This window comes from Oncorhynchus nerka, linkage group LG24, assembly GCF_034236695.1.
Source record: "Oncorhynchus nerka isolate Pitt River linkage group LG24, Oner_Uvic_2.0, whole genome shotgun sequence".
Classification (NCBI taxonomy): Eukaryota; Metazoa; Chordata; class Actinopteri; order Salmoniformes; family Salmonidae; genus Oncorhynchus; species Oncorhynchus nerka.
The window spans coordinates 55,319,224-55,340,458 of record NC_088419.1 but is presented as its reverse complement, the minus strand read 5'-3'; the positions used below and the strand labels follow the sequence as shown (position 1 = coordinate 55,340,458).

General features: G+C 42.9%; 1 protein-coding gene across 1 annotated transcript in view; it reads left to right on the top strand.

Moving 5' to 3' along the window:
- Positions 1 to 296: 296 nt before the first annotated feature.
- Positions 297 to 21,235, top strand: part of LOC115108726 (xyloside xylosyltransferase 1) — a gene marked incomplete at its 5' end in the record, with an annotated part of 49,356 nt that continues 28,417 nt past the window's right edge. Inside the window, 4 exon segments of the mRNA XM_065008504.1 lie at positions 297 to 611; positions 5,792 to 5,866; positions 7,700 to 7,719; positions 17,610 to 17,627. Of these exon segments, the coding sequence (XP_064864576.1) occupies positions 297 to 611; positions 5,792 to 5,866; positions 7,700 to 7,719; positions 17,610 to 17,627 (428 nt within the window).

Below are 21,235 nucleotides of genomic sequence, written 5' to 3'. Positions count from 1 at the left end.
ATGTACTATTTTTTTGCCCATAAAAAGTATATCAGAGCTGCTGTGACTTTCTAATACAAACGTTAGATGAACGGGACTCAATTCTGTATCAACAACTTGTATTTTGTTCTTACCATAAACAATAACTGCTGAAGATGCCGCCATGCTTGCTGTCCTTTTTGTTGACAAATAACGTCAGAGAGGTGCAAGTGAGATGATCGAAGAGTTTCCAGCAATTACCAATTCACTGAACTCACTGTTGATTTTGTCAAGCGCCACCAAGCAGACCCAGGCCAGCCAAAACGCCAACCTGAACGACGCTGCTGCACCCCGAGGGAGGAGAGGGTGGAGATGGGGAGGAGGGCGAAGGCAGGACTAGGAGGGCGGATATTGGGTCAGACAGTGGACCCAAGGTCAGCCAGTACTACCATGCCCTCATGATGTTCACCAAGGTGGACAGGAGCCGGAGCCTTCAGGAGAAGTTCTGGGTGGCCATGTTATCCATGGCCAAATACGGTCTCTTCCTGGACGAAGAGGTGCTGGTCCTTCATTTTGTGAGCGACGAGGCCAGCCGAGAGCTGGGCGAGAGGATGCTCCCGGAGCTGCTCCTCGGCACAACGTTTCAGTATGAGGCAAGTCTGATTGGAGCCCTGATGCATTTCTTACCAGGGTGACCACTTATCAGTCAGTGTATTTGTGCTGGTGTTACATGGCATATTAGTCCTAAAGTGTGGAGACCCAAGTTTAATCCTTAAAAAAAGGCTTAATCCTGAACTTGGCAAGCACAGGCCACGCTTGGAGGAGCAGACTGGCTAGAGAGTGCAACGATGCACTGAGTGAACAGTTTTATTCTTTAACACAGGGGGGCAGTGTTGCCCTTTCAAAACATATTACGGTTTAGAAATACCCCTCTTCTGCTTTTTTCAGCCACTGGGAGGAATATGCTGTACCTAATATCGTCCATGCATGGTCTTGATGAATCTTTAGAATGTCTTCACTGACAGAAGCCCTGTACCTGAAGAGTATGTGACAGTCTGATCTCAATCCTGCGGTAGAGCAAAACATGGCAGACTCTCTGCCATAGAAATTTGACCTCCGATTCCTAACTAGGAATTCCTCTGTCTTCCCCTTGATCTGAGTACAGTTTCTTGCAGTAAGGGACTCCGCTCACCTCTTTTGTCTGCGTCACAGAGCACGCGATAACAAACTTGTTTACAAGTTGTTTATCCACTGCTAATGAAAATAAATCCTCCCTCACCAGCCAGGCACGTCCCCGGTAACATATCTTCATCTGATGGGGAATGTTGAGGCACTGCATTAGCTTAATCTGATCCTCTGCCTTGGATTGAGTGGCAGTTTGCTCAATTTAGCAGTTTGCTCAGTTTAGCATTTTAGGCAGCTCAGAGCCAGAGGGACAGATTACTCCCTCTTCAGCTAATGCCCCTCTCCCTTGCTCCCAACCGAACCCTGCTCCAGCCCCCTTTGCCAGGCACAACAGGGTAATGCTATATAATGAGAACTTGACAGGCCGTGACATCCAGTTTATTCCTCTGCGCTCCTGTCGGCCCCTGCTATGGGATGCAGCAGCAGCTCTCAGATGGGTAGTGCTTTACTGAACTACCCAGGGCCCACTGAACACACACAAACACATCCTGCACAGTCACTAATGGGACGGATCTTCATGGGGCTGGCTATGAACTGCAATGACCTGTGAGCATGTTGATGTGCTTTTCAGCAGATCCTCACCTAATTTCTTGAATGATTTATCTCTCAGGAGCGCCAACACAGGACAGTGGATATGTAACTCCTCCGTGACTTTTTAGTGACAAAACACTGTCCGAGTCCCAATGGTGTAAAAAGTACCCAAGTGTCATACTTGAGTAAAAGAAAAGATACCTTAATAGAAAATGACTCAAGTAAAAGTGAAAGTCACCCAGTAAAATACTACTTGAGTAAAAGTCAAAGTATTTGGTTTTAAATATACTTAAGGATCAAAAGTAAATGTAATTGCTTAAAAATACTTAAGCATCAAATGTAAAAGTACCAAATGTTCAAATTCCTTATATTAAGATAACCAGACAGGACCATTTTCTTGTTTTTAAAATGTACGCATAGATAGGGGCACACTCCAAGACATAATTTACAAACGAGGCATGTGTGTTTAGTGAGTCCACCAGATAATCAGTAGGGATGACCAGGGATGTTGATAAGTGTGACTTTGACCATTACACTGTCATGCTAAGCATTCAAATAATGATTGCTTCTGAGTGTCAGGGAAAAGGTATGGAGTAAAAAATATAGTATTTCCATGAGGAATGTAGTGGGGTAAAAGTTGTCAAATGTAAATAGAAAAGTACAGATACACCAAAAAACAACTTAAGTAAAAATAATTTAAAGTGCTACTTAAGTACTTTACCACACTGCTGAGACCCCTGTAAAACCAGAGCAAACAGCCTATACAATCCCACCGCCGGGGGCCATGCTCATTACAGCATCTCTGACCCACACTCACACGCGCATGTATAAGTTACTCGCACTCTAACAAGAGTGTGTTTATGCTTGTGTGTGGCCTTGTTGACAGAGTAGCCCATAAGAACTGAAGGAAAATCGTTGTTTCTGTTGTTATTGCCCAATCCCATGGGTGTTGCCCACATTGCTTATGATTTGTTAGGCAGTAGGTAGAAGCATGGGACAGGACAATGGGCTTTCCGCCATCCCCGTGGTTGCTCGTACTGCAGGCTCTCATGACGTAGAGGGGTGACAGTCGGTGACCCTAGTCTCCCTGTTCAGTGGACTGGAGTCAGCGAGCCAGCCAGGAAAAGCTGAAAGGAAGCTTTCCTCAATGTGGGCTTCCCTTCTCAAACCAGTGCAGCACCAAATACCTGCCCAATTAAATTCTTATTAACTTGCTTGTATCTAACCCTTTGATTCTTATGTTTTTGTATGTTTTATTTTTACTGTACTGTATCCTGTTAATGTGAGCTAGGCTACGTATTTAGGCCTATACTGAAATGGCTGTTTTCAATTGAAAACATTCTTCTCAACAAAGTGGAAGTTTGACTCAGATTTGGAAAGGAAACTGTTATTCTCTACCCAACAAGGTGACTGGAAATGTCACCTTTTTTGTTTTTCTCACTTGTGAGTCACTCACAATGGAAAATGTGCTTTGCTTAGACTGAGTATTTTATTCTTCTTACTAAATTCTTTCTTGTTTGCTAGCAGATAACCCAATTGTTATGAAGGACATTTAAACTGAAAATGACTTTTGTAGCCTAGTTATGGATGGAATTGTGACTTATCAATATAGTGTTGGCTTAGCAAAAATGTTCTCACACTCTGTAGCCTCACATGTAGCCTCACATGAGTCATGATCATGTAGTGAGTTACACTATAATGCTAGAACTTGTAGAGATAATGGGATAATTATGTGGTCATGCCATGGTCTCAGGCCTTAGTGGTTTTTCAGATAATCAGCCTGCTGCAGACAGACTGACAACCAGCTGCCCCTGTGCTTATGTCCCACAGGGTTTAATACAGAGGGGCCTTTTTTAATTTGATAAAGCTCCCCTCTCCTCAAGTAAGTAATTACCCCAGTGCTTTGTGCGTAAAGGAGGCTTAACCTCTCCTCTGTTGGCTGTCATGTACTTAGTCAACTATCCAACTCAGAACATGCTCTTCTTATTGGCTTTAGTAAGCAATTGGATTTAGTTGTACTCAGTGGCATAAGTAAGCAACTTGGTTCAGTCTGCACTGTTAGGTTTAGATTCAACGTTTTCTTGATTGAATTTATACTGAACAAAAATATAAACGCAACATTCAACAATTTCATTTATTTTACTGAGTTAGTTCATATGAGGAAACGAGTCAATTGAAATAAATCCATTAGGCACTAATCTATGGATTTCACATGACTGGGAATACAGATATGCATCTGTTGGTCACAAATACCTTAAAAAATAAAATGAGCCTTAGGATCCCGTCACAATATCTTTGTGCGTTCAAATTGCAATCAATAAAATGCAATTGTGTTTGTTGTCTGTAGCTTATGCCTGCTCATGCCATAACCCCACTACCACCATGGGGCACTCTGTTCACAACGTTGACATCCGCAAACCGATTGCCCACACAACGCCATACACATGGTCTGCAGTTGTGAGGCCGGTTGGACATACTGCCAAATTCTCTAAAACAACGTTGTAGTCGGCTTATGGTAGAGCCATTAATATTCAGCTCTGATGGATATTCTTGCAGTCAGCATGCCAATTGCACGCAAGCTCAACTTGAGACATCTGTGGCATTGTCTGGCAAATTTGCACTTTCTTTTGTCCCCAGCACAAGGTGCACCTGTGTAATGATCATGCTGTTTAATCAGCTTCTTGATATGCCACACCTCTCAGATGGATGGATTGTCTTGGCAAAGTAGAAATGCGCACTAACAGGGATGTAAACAAATTTGTGCACAAAAGTTGAGAGAAATAAGATTTTTGTGCGTATAAAACATTTCTGGGATCTTTTTATTTCAGCTCATGAAACATGGGACCAACATGTTGCTTTTTATATTTTTGTTCAGTGTATAATCACAATGACAATTGTAGACAGCCTATTTTACGTTAGGTGAGTCTATTCTCGACTGCTTCCCTTTGCCTACCCTTTCCTTTATGTTCTATAAAGTCGAAATAGAATGTAGGTTGTAGGTTGGTTCAGTACAGCTGAGGAATATAACGGTATAAGAGTATAACTTCTCCTGTATTAGGCTATTTAGTACATGTGGGTTGTTGGGAGTGGTTTGCCTTGTCTTGTTTACGATCTGAATTATTCACACATAGCTCTTAAAAAAAGAACGTCATCTATTAAATATACAAGCAAAATCTGGAAATAAACATCATATAAATGTTTAATTTGCTGCTCTCATTCCCGCTTTTTCTAAGTCGAGGCGCTCTCAGCTGCAAGTCATTTGGGAAAGGCAAAATCAGCACAACATTCAGATTTCACCCAGTTAGCTTTAGAAGATTTATTTGATTAAAACTACAATTAATGTGATGATGGTCTTTTAATTGCACTGTGGGTAGTGGGTACTCTATGGGCTAACGTAACAGTTAGCTGTTTCCAAAGCTAGGCTAACATGCTGTTCCACAATACAATCTCCAGGGCTGTTTTTATTGCCAGACGTAGGGGAGGCTTATCTTAATCAGCTATGGAACATTAAATCATGTCTGCATGTCCAAATCACACACCTGCTTTTAACTTTTAAATATGTCTAATCCCCACCTTTACCACACAGTCTCTCTCTCGCTCTCTCACACACACACACACACACACACACACACACACACACACACACACACACACACACACACACACACACACACACACACACACACACACACACACATCTTTAATGCAGTAGCATTTAACCGAGACACAATCTGGAACATATTTGTTTCTGCAGTAATAAATTACTGCAAAATCCTCTTTCATTAATCTGGAGGAAGATCCACATGATCTGACTGGGGAGTGGGGACCGCTGGAGTCAAATCCCTGCCCTGCACCGTGGGATTAGGCCCACTGGGGGCAGTAGGGTTTCATGGGAGCTGGGAGAGTGACCTGCAGAGAAGAGGAGGGAGGGAGGGGAAGTGGGACAGGGGGACCTTTGTTTGAAGGTGATGAACCCTTATGCCCACCCTGATTTTGCCCATGACATTATTATTCTAATCACATGTGCCTTGTGCAATTGACAATATCAAGTCGGAATAACTTGACTGTCTGAATGAGATGTTTCTCATATGACTGACTGCCCTCATTTGTGTGTGTTGTGGTGGTCCATGACATGGGGGTCCTGAGCCAGAAGCTCTTCCCCATCGTGGAAGCCATGCAGAAGCACTTCAGCGCCAAAGATAAATATGAATATGTAACTTTTTCATAGGCATTTACAGTATGTCCAACTCCACAGTCAATACCATCAGAAGATCTCTTGGCGGGTTTGTTTTTGACCATTACTGTTTAAAACTATGAAGTTCAGTCTTACACACTATACTAATTGGGTGGTTTTTTTTTGCTCCCACACTCTATCAGATGTTTACTGCTATTGATTTATTTTTTGGGGGTGACTCACAAAGTGCCCCAAAATACACCCCAAGGTGACCAGCTCAATCTGAAGTTATGTGCTTGGTGGATGACTAATCTAGCCAGTCTGTTTCGGCTCTCTTGTGGAATGCTCATGCAAAACAGTTTTGGCATGACAATGGAGGAGGCAAAAGCACAAACAGATCTGGGACCAGACTATGACTAATCAACGTTAATGTATTCTAACGGAGTCAGAGTCCCAGAAGGCTGTGTGGAGTAGACAGCTAACCTCGAAATAACACGTTCCTGTCTGTCTGTCTCTGCACACTATCTTGTTTCCTCAACCTGTCTCTCTAACACGCAGTGAGCCATGACTAGTGAGTGGGCACTGATAGGGCTCTCAATGAGAGACTGAGGAGTGTTTTGCTCTCTCTCTCTCTCTCTCTCTCTCTCTCTCTCTCTCTCTCTCTCTCTCTCTCTCTCTCGCTTTCCCTCATAAACAAACCGTACACTGTTCTTACACTTACATTCAGTCAAATGTATACACTTGTTTATTCTGTGTTGCCTCACAGGATGCTTGGGGAGAACTGAGGGGATGGGTGTTGAGGGTAGGGGTGGACACAGCTGGATAAAGGTGTATGCAAACTGCACCGAACATGTTAGTTCGATGTAAAATTGCCCGACTAAGACCTCCTCGTCAAAAACGTCAAAATGAATGACAGATTTCTTGAGTTGTCTTTTAAGGGAGTATGCGAGTACATTTGTTCGGTTTGCCTAGCCGAAGCATGCGGTAGACTGGCAGGGGCCTGAAGGACACATGGCATGGAACGCTCTCCCAGGGAGGGAGGGAAGTGTTCTGTTCGATTGTCACATGACGCTTCAGTGTCCCTCCGTGTGAACTGATGATGGCAGTCCCCTCTGGATGAGCACTTTTAACACCCCGCTGGAAGGACAGCATGGGGCGCCGCTCAGCCGGCAGAGCCAGTGGCCGGGCTTTTGGAGCCAAATTAGGGCTGGGCGATTTATGGCCAAAATATCATATCACAACAGTACCAGTCAAAAGTTTGGACACAAAATAGTAGTAACCAAAAAAGTGTTAAACAAATCAAAGTATATTTGAGATTCTTCAAAGTAGCCATCATTTGCCTTGATGACAGCTTTGCACACTCTTGGCAATTATGGAATGCTGGTTTGGAATAATAAAAGTTCAACATTTGCTTTATGAGTTGTGCATGACCTTAGAGTTGAAACATACATTGTAAGTGATTTCAATGGGACTTTCTCCATTGTGATTTGTTTTATACCGTTCAATCAAACTTCAACCAAAGTTGATCTCATTTGAGATCATTTCGACACTGCCTTGTAGGGCTGCACGATATGGGCAAAAATCCATTTGACTTCCGATTTAGACTTCCGATTTACACTTGCATGAAATGTTGGAATCATAGAAATACAATGATTTAATGTTTAATATATGGTATACCGCCTTATACCGAATCAATGCTCACTACACAACACCTTGACACACACACACACACACACACACACACACACACACACACACACACACACACACACACACACACACACACACACACACACACACACACACACACACACACACACACATCTTTAAGTGCAGTAGCATTTAACCGAGACACAATCTGGAACATATTTGTTTCTGCAGTAATAAATTACTGCAAAATCCTCTTTCATTAATCTGGAGGAAGATCCACATGATCTGACTGGGGAGTGGGGACCGCTGGAGTCAAATCCCTGCCCTGCACCGTGGGATTAGGCCCACTGGGGGCAGCAGGGTTTCATGGGGGCAGCAGGGTTTCACACACACACACACACACAGTGGCCCTGCTATGAATCCCTTTCATAAAAGAAGAGTGGGCATTGGAACATGAGTGTGTTGTGCTCCTTCCTTACAGCAATACGGAAGCATTAGGAGTAGAAGAGTTCAATGAATGCTTTTCCAACAAGATGTTACATCCAGAGGTTATAAGATCACGGTCAGTCAGTTGTCCATTTAAGTGGTATCGAAACAAGGTTTCAGTGTAAAAATGATGTAAGGTGCCCTTTAGAAATGAATGCACCAAGATATCCTGAATTCCTATTAGAAGCAACATCCAGGAGAAAATCTTAAGGTAGACGGATGTCACGGACTGGTGGATGAGCGCTTTTTTTCAATACTTAAGAACCAGAAGTGTGTCATTCACACTAGACTGGTTAGTAATGCCTGGGCCTGGAGCGATGTGAAGAGTCCTGAAGAAAAAGTTAATTGCACACATGAAAACACACTCAAAGGAACCATACGTAGTCAACAGTCTGAGAGGGGAAGGAGTAGGATTGAACACAGCGCTGTCTTCCGCCGTCTGAAGTGACCAGTTGTCACTCAGTTTTCAGTTCTGTGAGGCCAATTTACTGAAGAATCCGATCCAAATTCCAAATGCTGTTTTCCAAGCTGCTTGCCCCTTCAACTAGCAATTGAAGGCTAACCTGAGGTTGAACAGTTGTTTTTCTGCCCGTCTAAATTGCAGAGGCGTGTTCGTGTGGCTTCTTTGTTTACTGTGTTCTGAGCTGCTTTCTCCAAAGGTTGCTTCGGAGTCACCAAGTAGCTATTCCTCTGTCGGAAGAACTGTAATATCTGCAGGGGGCTGCTGGAATCTTCACTTGAAGATGTGCAGATTGTGTGAATATGATAGTGTGTGTGGACCACTGGACATGATATTTTCTGCACAGTTAAGTGCTAGCTAGAATTGACACAGATGTGAGGGGGAAGTGCATTTGTATTTTATGTATCGTTTTGATGTTGATCATTTGTACGGAAATGTTCCAGCTATTTCGGAAGGATGTAGGTCTCTGTGGGGGCAATAGATTAGTTTTGTTAGGCTTCCTCCGTCTCTTACCCTAACCATACAAACCGTTCATTCCGTTCACTCCAACCATACAGAATGCTATGCACCCACCTGAGTAGCATGAGGCAATACACATGGGGAAAATGGCAACCTGGTTATTCCAGGACACAACAGTTTCATCATACAATGCAGTCAGTTGTCAAACGTTCAACTCCAAAGGGATACAATGAGGGATTGAACAACAGCCTAAAAATAAGTATCCTACGCAGAACTCGCTCTTAAAAATAGACGAGGGGAAGTACACAATGGAAATATTTCTCACTATCGTAATTTAATGAAGCCCCTGAGTGATTCATCCTTTATAGATTGAGTTTGCCTGTAAACTCCCAGGGGTGGTCTCCAACATGTTCTGACCTGACTGTCCCCCTGGCCTCAACCACACCTGTCTCCCTTCCTTTTCCACCTGGCCTTTTTTAATAGAGCAAGAGAACGGAGTCTGTGTGAAGTACTTTTGTCACGTTCTGACCTTTATTTCCTGTGTTTTGTATTTAGTTAGTATGGTCAGGGCGTGAGTTGGGTGGGCAGTCTATGTTTGTTTTTCTAGGTTTTGGGTATTTCTATGTTTTCGGCCTAGTATGGTTCTCAATCAGAGGCAGGTGTCATTAGTTGTCTCTGATTGAGAATTATACTTAGGTAGCCTGGGTTTCACTGTGTGTTTGTGGGTGATTGTTCCTGTCTTTGTGTTTGCACCAGATGGGACTGTTTTAGGTTTTCTCACGGTTGTTGGTTTTTGTTAGTTATCTCATGTGTAGTTTCTTTATAAATTAAAGAACATGAATAACCACCATGCTGCATTTTGGTCCGCCTCTCCTTCACCACAGGAAAACCCTTACAACTTTGTTAGTGTGAAAGTGGTTGGGCAACAGCTGTTTGAGGTGGCAGTTGTGCCGTTTTTCATCTATAATCAATATGATAGAAGACAGATGGAGCCTGTTTAGTACCTAGACAGTTGTTAGGCCTGGTCAACTTTGACGGTATAGGGGGCCACAAAAAAGCTGAACTCACCGTGAGGGGCCGCAGTTGCTCAGGGATCTGCGTACCAACATCCATACCCCCCCCCCCCCCACACACACACACGCACACACACACACACTGCGAGCAACACATTTTAGAGGCTCCCCTCTTGACAGTGGAGATCATTTTTACGTTTTGCCGTGGGGATTTTGCAGTTTTATAACTAATTTCAGGCAATTCTACATATTTTTCCATAAGTTCAAGATAAAAATTTGCAGTTTTTAATATGCTATCCGAGTGAGACTGACTAACAAAATTATTGGGGGACCCCGGACAGTAAATTGACCATGATTACTAAGTTTAGATAGCTGGCCGCTAGACTAACTTACCAGTCTAAAATATGTTAGCTGACATGGGCTAATTGAGTGACTATCAGTGACTGACATAACAAAATAAAAACTGCTGATGCGCAACCAAATTTTGAATTCACATTGTGCATTTTACTATTCTAACTCACAACAGTAAGTTGAGACCCTTACTGAGACCCTTACTGAGACCCCACCCCATCAAAAAACATTTGCCCATAGCCCAGTGGCATGCTAAGTTGTTGTCCAAAAGCAAGAGGGATTGGAGGGCAAAATGTAAGAAATGAATCTTAAATCTCATTTTACACGGGCTGCTCTGAAACTACTTCAGGTTTTTCTAGGATGGGATGAATGAGCCGCCGCTGGAGAACTTCAAGGAATTGCAGCGCAGTCACGAGGCATTTCCACGGACACAGGATTCAATAGCTTGTTCCAGCTTTCAAATCCTACCCAACAGATCCGTCAATACAGGCTGAGAGGCCTGGGAAATGGGCTGGACTGGGCTGTGTTGAGAAGCTGTGTGAATGACACCATTGGTCATGAATAAAACCAGAGATTGTTTTCAATGTAGTATGAAATGTCTCTAGGCAGGCTCAAAACAGCCTGATCTGGAATGTTCACTGTGTCATGTGGCCACTATCTGATTCTGGGCCAGACTTATTTATTAAAAAATTCAGTACAACAAAGACAGACCATTATAACAGAATGTCACAAAGCAATTTTTCTGGGGCTTTATGGCAGTTCGTATGAAGCTGTTCTTTAAGTGGACTTTAGTCTGTGCCATTCCACAGAGAAACTGTTAGTCCATCAAAATGTTGTCTGCCCCAGTTACACTGAGTTTCAGATAGGTCCCAATGCACTGGTGACAAGAAAGTGTCATCATTGTAATCATGACTCAACAGTGATCAATAATAGCTTTTTATTTATTTTAAAATCTCGTACAGTGTACAGTGGGAGAGAGCAGTGTGTGTGTGTGTGAGACAGGTCTTTCAGCTTGGCTTGTTATCAACAGCCAATTTGACAGAATTGAAGAATTTAGAAAAGACGAATGGGCAATTGTTGCAAAATCCAGGTGTGGAAAGTTCTTAGAGATTCAGAGCTGTAATCGCTGCCAAAGGTGCTTCTACAAAGTATTGACTCAGGGATGTGAATACTCATGTCAATGAGATTTCAGTTTCAATACATTTGCAAAAATGTCTAAAAACACATTTTCACTTTGTCATTATGGGGTATTGTGTGTACATTTTTAAATTCAGCCTGTAACAAGAACATGGGGAATAAACAAGGTGATGAGAACTTGCAAAGTCCTTGTCCTCCTCACAACTTTTATCTGGACCCACATCTTTTAGTTTTTTTTGCAACAACAAAAAACAACCCCACACATCACTAATCAGCACTAGATTATGTTAGGGAAGTGAGTGCAGGTCGATGACTCAGTACAATTGTTGGAATATACTAAATGATTATTTTTCATTCTTTCTGTCTGTCTTAAGCAGTATGTCCCCTAAGTCAGTGGTTCCCAAACTGTGGGGCGCGGGGGAGATTTCTTACCCTTTAGACCCCAGTAGAATTCTAGAATGTTGCTGTGGATTACTTAGAATGTAAAATTAAGCTTGTTTCCTCACACATTTCAGACACAGCTCAAAAACAAAGAACAAATTACAAATACAAGTTAACTTAGTTTTAAAGAGCACAACCTATTTAATATGACATCACATTCATGTCAATAGAAATAACACTAATTTTGTCTTCAATTGTGTAAAGACACTCGCTGTCAAACACTAGATCTGAACATACATAAACTGACTCCTACCACTTTTAAAACAACTCCAAAACCCCTGCTACTGTCATTTTAGGCCCAGGGTATGTGGCACAAGGGTGAATGGTGGGAATTGGGGCAGATGCCCTCCATGGAAATGTAGGCTACCCTCTCAGTTGTGCTCTCCCTCCTCTCCCTCCTCTCCCTCTGCTGCCTCCTCTCCCTCCACATCTCTTCGATCATCTCATAACTGCTCATCCTCCATGCCTTCTGCTGCTGAACCCTGAGTCTCCATATCACTTCCCTTGCTTTCACTGACCTAGAGGAACAGACTAACGGGGAGAGAGAGAGAGAAAGGAGCGGACAACAAATAGGATACAATTTGTCAGGATCATCATCTCTTCCTTCCTGTCTTTTTCTCAACCATACACATATTCTCTTCCTAATCATCACCTCTTAGAGGTTTCCATAATCAATTGTATGATAGTTACACGCCTCCCATTACACACACACACACACACACACACACACACACACACACACACACACACACACACACACACACACACACACACACACACACACACACACACACACACACATTAAACAGTATCTTCGTGATGCTATACAGCACTTTCAATCAATCAATCAATCAAAATGATTTTATGAAGTCCATAGCGGCCAGATTGTTTCTCAGTTCACGGTGTGCATATGTATGACTAATGGCTAATCCGACGGGATAGATTACACAAGAATATGTTCATAGATGGGCCAGATTATAACCAAAAAGGCAATATAGGATACACATACTTCAAGACCCATGGTCAGATTTATACTATGACAGACAAAATTAGAAAAAAAATCCAGAAAATCACATTGTAGGATTTTTAATGAATTTATTTGCAAATTATGGTGGAAAATAAGTATTTGGTCACATACTATTGGTCAATAGTATGTGGCACAACGGTTTACAGATTCAACACATCAACTAGAGGTCGACCGATTATGATTTTTCAACGCCGATACCAATTATTGGAGGACCGAAAAAAGCCGATAACGATTAATTGGACGATTTTTATATATTTGTAATGAAGACAATTACAACAATACTGAATGAACACTTATTTTAACTTAATATAATACATCAATAAAATCAATTTAGTCTCAAATAAATAATGAAACACGTTCAATTTGGTTTAAATAATGTAAAAACACAGTATTGGAGAAGGAAGTAAAAGTGCAATATGTGCCATGTAAAAAAGTTAACGTTTAAGTTCCTTGCTCAGAACATGAGAACATATGAAAGCTGGTGGTTCCTTTTAACATGAGCCTTCAATATTCCCAGGTAAGAAGTTTTAGGTTGTACTTATTATATAACTTTTTCTCTCTATACTGTTTGTATTTCATATACTTTTGACTATTGGATGTTCTTATAGGTACTTCAGTATTGCCCGCCTAATCTCGGGAGTTGATAGGCTAGAAGTCATAAACTTCGCAATGCTTGAAGCACAGCGAAGAGCTGCTGGTAAACGCAGGAAAGTGCTGTTTGAATGAATGCTTACGAGTCTGCTGCTGCCTACCACCACTCAGACTGCTCTATCAAATATCAAATCATAGACTTAATTAGAATATAATAAACACACAGAAATACGAGCCTTAGGTCGTAATATGGTCAAATCCAGAAACCATTATTTCGAAAACGTTTATTCTTTCAGTGAAATACGGAACCGTTCCGTATTTTATCGAACGGGCGGCAACCCTAAGTCTAAATACTGCTTTTACATTGCACAACCTTCAATGTTATGTCATAATTATGTAAAATTCTAGCAAATTAATTACAGTCTTTGTTAGGAATAAATGGTCTTCACACAGTTCACAACGAGCCAGGTGGCCCAAACTGGTGCATATACCCTGACTCTGCTTGCACAGAACGCAAGAGAAGTGACACAATTTCCCTAGTTAAAAGAAATTCATGTTAGCAGGCAATATTAACTAAATATGCAGGTTCAAAAAATGGACTTGTGTATTGATTTTAAGAAAGGTGTTGATGTTTATGGTTCAGTACACATTGGTGCAACGACAGTGCTTTTTTCGCAAATGCGCTTGTTAAATCATCACCCGTTTGGCGAAGTTGACTGTGATTCGATGATAAATTAATAGGCACCGCATTGATTATATGCAAAGCAGGACAAGCTAGATAAACTACACATGGTTGATATTACTAGTTTAACCTGTGATTATGTTTGATTTGTTTTTTTATAAGATAAGTTTAATGCTAGCTATCAACTTACCTTGGCTCCTTGCTGCACTCGTGTAACAGGTGGTCAGCCTGCCATGCAGTCTCCTTGTGGAGTGCAATGTAATTGGCCATAATCGGTGTCCAAAAATGCAGATTACCGATTGTTATGAAAACTCGATTGTTATGAAAACCATTCTGATTAATCGGTCAACCTCTAACATCAACTATTGTTATTTATTTAGGATGTTGAAAGTAAAAGATTACAAAGATGACACAAATACCTATGAAAAAGTTACACATTCATATTTATCTTTGTAACTAAGGCAACCCTTATCTGTGGACATGATGTGGTGCATGGCCACGAACAGGAAGAAGATGGTGTCGCTGAAGTGCTTCTGCATGGCCTCCACGATGGGGAAGAGCTTCTGGCTCAGGACCCCCATGTCGTGACGCAATTTAGCCAAACAGATTTAGAAAAATGTCATCTATTCCGATGGGCATAGTTAGCTGGTTGTATTTTGTAGGGAGGGAGTGACTGGATCAAGTGTGACAGTGTTGCGAGCGAAGCACAATGTTGCTTCCAACTCTCATTTTCTTGCCTTACAGACCAACTACAGAGTTTGTCAATGTTAGCTGATTAATTCCGAAGGTACGAAGGTGGGACAGTTTCCAAATTAATTGCATCGGTAAACACAGGACCAAACAAGTATCTGGCTATGTAAATTAATATCACTGCAACGCAATAACATATTTTACTTTAAACATTTTATTTTATTTTACCTTTATTTAACTAGGCAAGCCAGTTAAGAACACATTCCCTGCCCTATGGGTCTCCCAATCACAGCCAGATGTGATGCAGCTTGGATTTGAACCAGGTACTGCAGTGATGCCTCTTGCACTGAAATGCAGTGTCTTAGACCACTGTGCCACTTGGGAGCCCAACATTTAGCTCCATTGCGCGTGCATCTATCCTAACACGAAAGCTAAGATGTCAAACAATAGGGAAACGAGGCAATGCATAGCCTATGAATATCTGTACCTAGCAACCATGATAACAGAAACACAAATTACTCATCTCCATTTCAGTGGCTAGTTAGCTGGTTGTCTGTATGGCTTGCTAGTGAAAGTGACAGCTGAGGTTGACGTTTCGCTAGCCCAGCCCAAATTTACCGCCACACAACTTTTCTTGCCTGACTGACTAGCTAACTAACTATAGAAATAAGCTTGGGCCACTTCCATATGAATTACATCAGTAGAAACAAGACAAAACAACTAGTTATCTGATTATTTACAGTTAAGCACTGCAACTATTTCCATGAGACAGAGAACAATCATTCAAGCTCCACCGTTGATGTGCTCACCTGTACCAACCAAGTGATCATGACAGGATTTGCTCATCTGAGAACAGTTTCACAGCATCAATCAAAAACACCAAACATATGGTATCCGCTGTTTGACTTATTTCACTCACCTCGACATCATCATCGCTTTCAAAGTGCAATGATGTGTCCGAAGCCATATCACCAACCAACAACCAAGCTACAGCTTCTTCCACAATGAAAATTCGTGGCCACTCCAGCATTTTCATTTTGAGTGATTTCTTTTTTTTTATCCCCTTTTTCATGGTATCCAATTGTTAGTAGCTACTATCTTGCCTCATCACTACAACTCCCGTAGGGGCTTGGGAGAGACGAAGGTTGAGAGTCATGCTTCCTTCAACACACAACACAACCAAGCCGCACTGCTTCTTAACACAGCGCGCGTCCAACCCGGAAGCCAGTCGCACCAATGTGTCGGAGGAAACAACGTGCACCTGGCAACCTTGGTTAGCGTGCACTGCGACCGGCCCGCCACAGGAGTTGCTGGTGCACAATGAGACAAGGATATCCCTACCGGCCAAGCCCTCCCTAACCCAGACGACGCTATGCCAATTGGAGGCCCCATTTTGAGTAATTTAAGTAAAAACAATTATTTTAAAAGTCAAATGACCGCAAACCCTGTTTCCGGGTTTCTGATTAAAGACAACAGCCACGCGAATACAACAGGTTGTTTGCAAGTTCATTTTGCGATATTGATACAGTTATTACTGTTAGAAAAACAAGGCTGTTCGCGGCCGCTATAGTAATTTAAAGAAAGACCGTTGACAGCTGCCATGGGTTCTAAAGGGTTCAGAACTCAGTCCATCTTTCAACTTACTCTTCAAAGTTGTAATAGTAAAATGCACAAGGAGAAATTTAGAAATTGGGTAGTGCATCGTCAGTATTCCTCTTGTCATGTCTGTCACTACATTAGAGAGCTAATTTATAAATGGTCAGAAATGTCCAGATCAACCAGTCCATGTCAGCTAATGTTTTTAGCTAGATTTTTTAGCCCATAGATTTTGTAGTAATGTTTAAGTTACTCAAATATCACATGAATACACATTAGACATAGACAAAAACCCACCCCTCCCCCCATTCAATGCCACATACTTGACCTCAGACACAACATTCCTTCAAGGCATGATTTAGACAAAGCAGTGTTGTGCAGCCAGCCCGCCTGCCCTATCATGGCCTGCTGAAACCTGGTCCGTGGAGACGGTCTTTGCTGGTCCGCAAGCTCGGCTGGTTGCCAGAGGTGGGCTGTGGCAGCGAACCCTGCCGTGATCCCTCCGGTTCGGGAATTGGTCTCTCCCTCCGGGTAAACTAGGCCTGGTGAAATTAATCTGAGTTGGCCAAACGCAAACATTCTGTTATCGTGCACTGTAACGTTACCCCCGAGGCACCGGCCAGAGAGCCTCCAGCTCCTCCGATATGGTCAAATGTCACCCTGCATTGCCCTATCGGTATTAATTGGGAATTTGACCTCTTGCAGTTCATGTCAATATCACATTTGTTTTAAAGGCCATTCTGCACTGCCTGTCAGCATTAAATGGTCTCATAATAGCTGTCATTGACCGTTAAAGAGAAGTGGCGATGGGAGAGTGTGCGTGAATGTGGCTCTGCCTGTGTGGGCCTTCATGATTTATGTGGTTATATTATAGCTTAGCACAATCATGTATCAGCCGAAGACTCTCTTCCTGCTTTCCCCTGTTCCAAAGCAGGCCGTTAAGCCCCCTCAGAACGAACAAAGTCAGCATTAGCCGGCAGGGCATGACTCGCCGCCAACCTCCCTCTGCTAACGCAACACGTGAAGGCATTTTGAAGGGGACTTCCTTGTTTAAAGAGCAGGGGAGAAAATGGTTGACACTCTGCAGACAGTTTAGTTTCCGCTGCTTGTTTGGACAGAGACCGACCCTAAAATATCTCTCCGGCCAAGGTCTCCGTGGAGGCCCTGCTCTAGCCCAGTCACCCAGCATTGTTCTTGTTTCAACAGACTTAGTTTAGGACACTTGTTTTCTTTTTTCCATATACAGGGCCATTGTCTGTGCAGTGCTGGCTTCTCCAGGCCAGGGCCCCAAGTTGGGTTGGCCTTTCCATTGTGACTTCAACCATCAGATTGGGACAGAGACACATTTGATTATAGTGCATGCCACTGTCTGACCTCAAGAAGCAAGAAGCTGGAAAACTGTTTCTTGTTCTGTTATTTGTTAGTATTGTTAACTGGAATCACGTCTTTCTTGCTTGACTTTGGCAGCGATTGCTTGTACTGTAGATAGGCCTAGATTATATTGGCTTGAAAAACAGTGAGCTGGGTTGGGTTCAATACCGACACATCACTGGTGTCTTACTTTGCGTTATAGATACTCAGTGTCATGGTTGTCAAACCCCTTACCCTAATTAACATTATTGATCCAATAAATTGATCTGAGAAGGTTTTTGGAAAAGAGTCCTTGAAGTCCTTGAATGGTCTAGAAATCAGAAAACGGGTCTCGCACCCAGGGGTGCGGCTTTCCCTCACTTTTTTCAATTTGAGAATACGAGGAGCTGGTAAATGTATTCTGATATTTAAATATAAATTATAAATAAGTTACCACTAAAATTCCATGAAAAATTATAGTATGACAAACCAGATAAATATTTATAGCAGCCTAGAGGTAGGTAAATGGTGGTTTCTTCCCAGTCTTCTCTCGGCAGTGGTGAGAATGATGAACTGTAGGCTACATGTGTGCACTGCAGAGGCCCGTCAGAGGCTTGGCTACTTGGCTACTTGGCTACATGTGTGCACTGCAGAGGCCCGTCAGAGGTTTGGCTACTTTTTGATCAATCAGAACGTAAAAAAATGAATCCTTAGATTTGTCATCATTTCATCACTTTGCAGCATGCAGAGGTACATTTTTGGACAGCTGGCCAGGTGTCATAGACATAAAGACGACAAAACAAGCATTGGTACATTTTTATTTTTTTGCAAAAGCTGCAGCAACTACCACAATCAATAGGCCTGACAACAACGCAAACAGCCAGCAAGTTGACATAGGTGAATATCCTAATCCAGCTCCCTCATCTGTCCTGGCCACTAGCTTGCAGCCAGCACCACAACCTTGACGGCTCCCTCCCTGCCCTGTCCCCAGGTCCAGGCCTGATCTCCGCAACACTGACAGTTCCCGATCACAGGTCCTCAGCTACCTCTGTTCCCTCAGATGACAGAACAGCTCCTCTCCCTGCAGCCGGCACCACCACCACGGCACCGATAGGCCTGCTACCCTGTGCTGACGTATGGACAAGCAGTATGTGGAGGAACAAACAAGAGGCATAATCATGAATAGTTTGTAAAGAAGTTATGTGCAGATGTCACACGTCTGTCATTTTACAAGTCAGATTCAGATCAACTTTATTATCCCGTCAGGGGAAAAATCCTTTGGTCATGTGCTTAAGAAGACAGTAAATAAAACATGAAACCACAGAAACGACACAAAATAATTCATTCAATGTGCTGTAGCTACACATTTATAGTGAAAGTGCAATATGCTGTATACTCGAGGGACCAACAGACGATCTATTATGCAGCCAAATGTCTCTTGGAGTCCCCATACCTCTCTGTTTGAATTTTCTTTTGAAGAAGTATTTTTTCCTCTTGTCCGGCTGCTGCTGTGGCTGAATTTTGAGGGAAGGGGATGAGTACTGTCCTGTAAAACGCTTTCAAGTTTTCGGAGGATGAGTTTTTGTGCAGGTTAGTGGCTGATTCTTGATCTATAGCAATTATCATTCTCGCCATCTTAATCAAGTGCTGAAGCTTGACTTGGTCTTGCACTCGCATATCAGACCAACCCAGGGCCGTAAGCTTTAAAAAAACATTTTTTTAGATGAGTCTACAAGCCTTAGCAGCAAGACTACGCTGATAGTTTATTTCAAATGTAAAACCAACAAGCCCCGTGACCCAGATTTAGTCTTGATTTTATCCAGCGTCCTTACCCAAAAGGCAGAGACTGTGAAACATTTGTTTGAACGCTTGTGTGGTCACGAATTCAACGACAATTGTCTGAAGAAACACTTGGTGTCCTTCACAAGTGATTGTGCCAGTGTCATGCTGGGGAAGAAATCAGGCGTTGCACGCAGGAGGCTCTCCCAGCACTATCCAAACCTTGTTGTGTGGCACTGTCTCAACCATAGACATGAATTGGCGGTAAGAGACAAAGTGTCAGAGGTTGGTGGTGTGAACCACTTCCATATCGTCATGAACAAATTGTACACTAAATACAGTCGATCTCCCCACAACCAAAACCAACTTGCTGACTGCAGCAACAAGTAGCAAAAATAAGGCTCGTACTGGGAACACGCTGGGTGGCTAGCTTTTTCTGCACAGTGTGTGCGCTATGGTCCATCTTTGAAGCACTCTGTGCTCACTTTCCAGATTCAGAGATTGAGTGTTTAAAAGTCACATGTACAGGGTTGCAGGTGTGTTTGCAGGGTACAGTGAAAATCTTTGGCTCCGAGCTAAAACATGCAGGACAAAGTTAAATAAAATAAAATAAAATAGAAATAGAAATAGCACTATATACTTCACAACTGTAGAAGGGATGAATAAATGTCCATTTGGAGTGGAGGCAGAGTAAAGACTATTTAGGGGATGTGGGGGAATGACCAAAGGGGGAGCAGCATAAACATATAGGGGGGCCAAAAGAAATAAAGACAATTATAATTAGTCAATAATATACATATTAACTGCAACAGTGATGCATGTCGTTGGGGAAGAGTACAAATCATTTGGTGGGGGGGAGAATGTCAATAGGGGGAGCAGCATGTGAGGTAAGTGACCATTGAAGGGGTGTGAGGGGAACATGTTGAGGGGGGGGGGGGTAAATGTCCATAGGGGGAGTAGCAGTTAGCTGACTAGTGGTGGCTATTCAGCTGCCTGATGGTCTGAAACTATTTTCCAGTTTTTGCCATGATGTTCCTGTACTACCCGCGTCAGTGATTTGAAGCAGGGAGAACAGGGCATGGTTGGGGTCCCTGATGATCTTCTTGGCCTTCCTGCGACACCTGGTTTTGTAGGTGTCCTGGATGGCAGGCAGTGTGCACCCAATGGTGCGTTCCTCCTGAAGTCCACAATCAGCTACTTTGTTTTGCTAACATTGTCAGAGTGCCTACTTCCACCCTGTAGGCTGTCTCGTCATTGTTGGTAGTCAGGCCCCACTACTGTTGTGTTGTCATTGAACTTGATAGAGTTGGAACTGTGTGAGGCCACGCAGTCGTGGGTATACGGGGGGGACTGATGAGGGGACTGAGGACGCACCCTTGTGGGACCCCAGTGTTGAAAATCAGTGTTGATGAGGTAATGTTGCCTAACTTCACCACCTGGGAGCAGCCCGCCAGGAAGTCCAGGACCCAGTTGCATAGGGAGGAGTTCAGATCCAGGGCCGTGAGCTTTGTAATGAGCTTATTGCGCACTATGGCATTGAAGGCCGAGCTGTAGTCGATGAACAGCATCATCACATATCCATTCCTTTTGTCCGGTTGGGTAAGGGCAGTGTGCAGTGCAATGGCGATTGCGTTGTCTTTGGATCTGTCAGGACAGTAGGCGATTTGGAAACTGT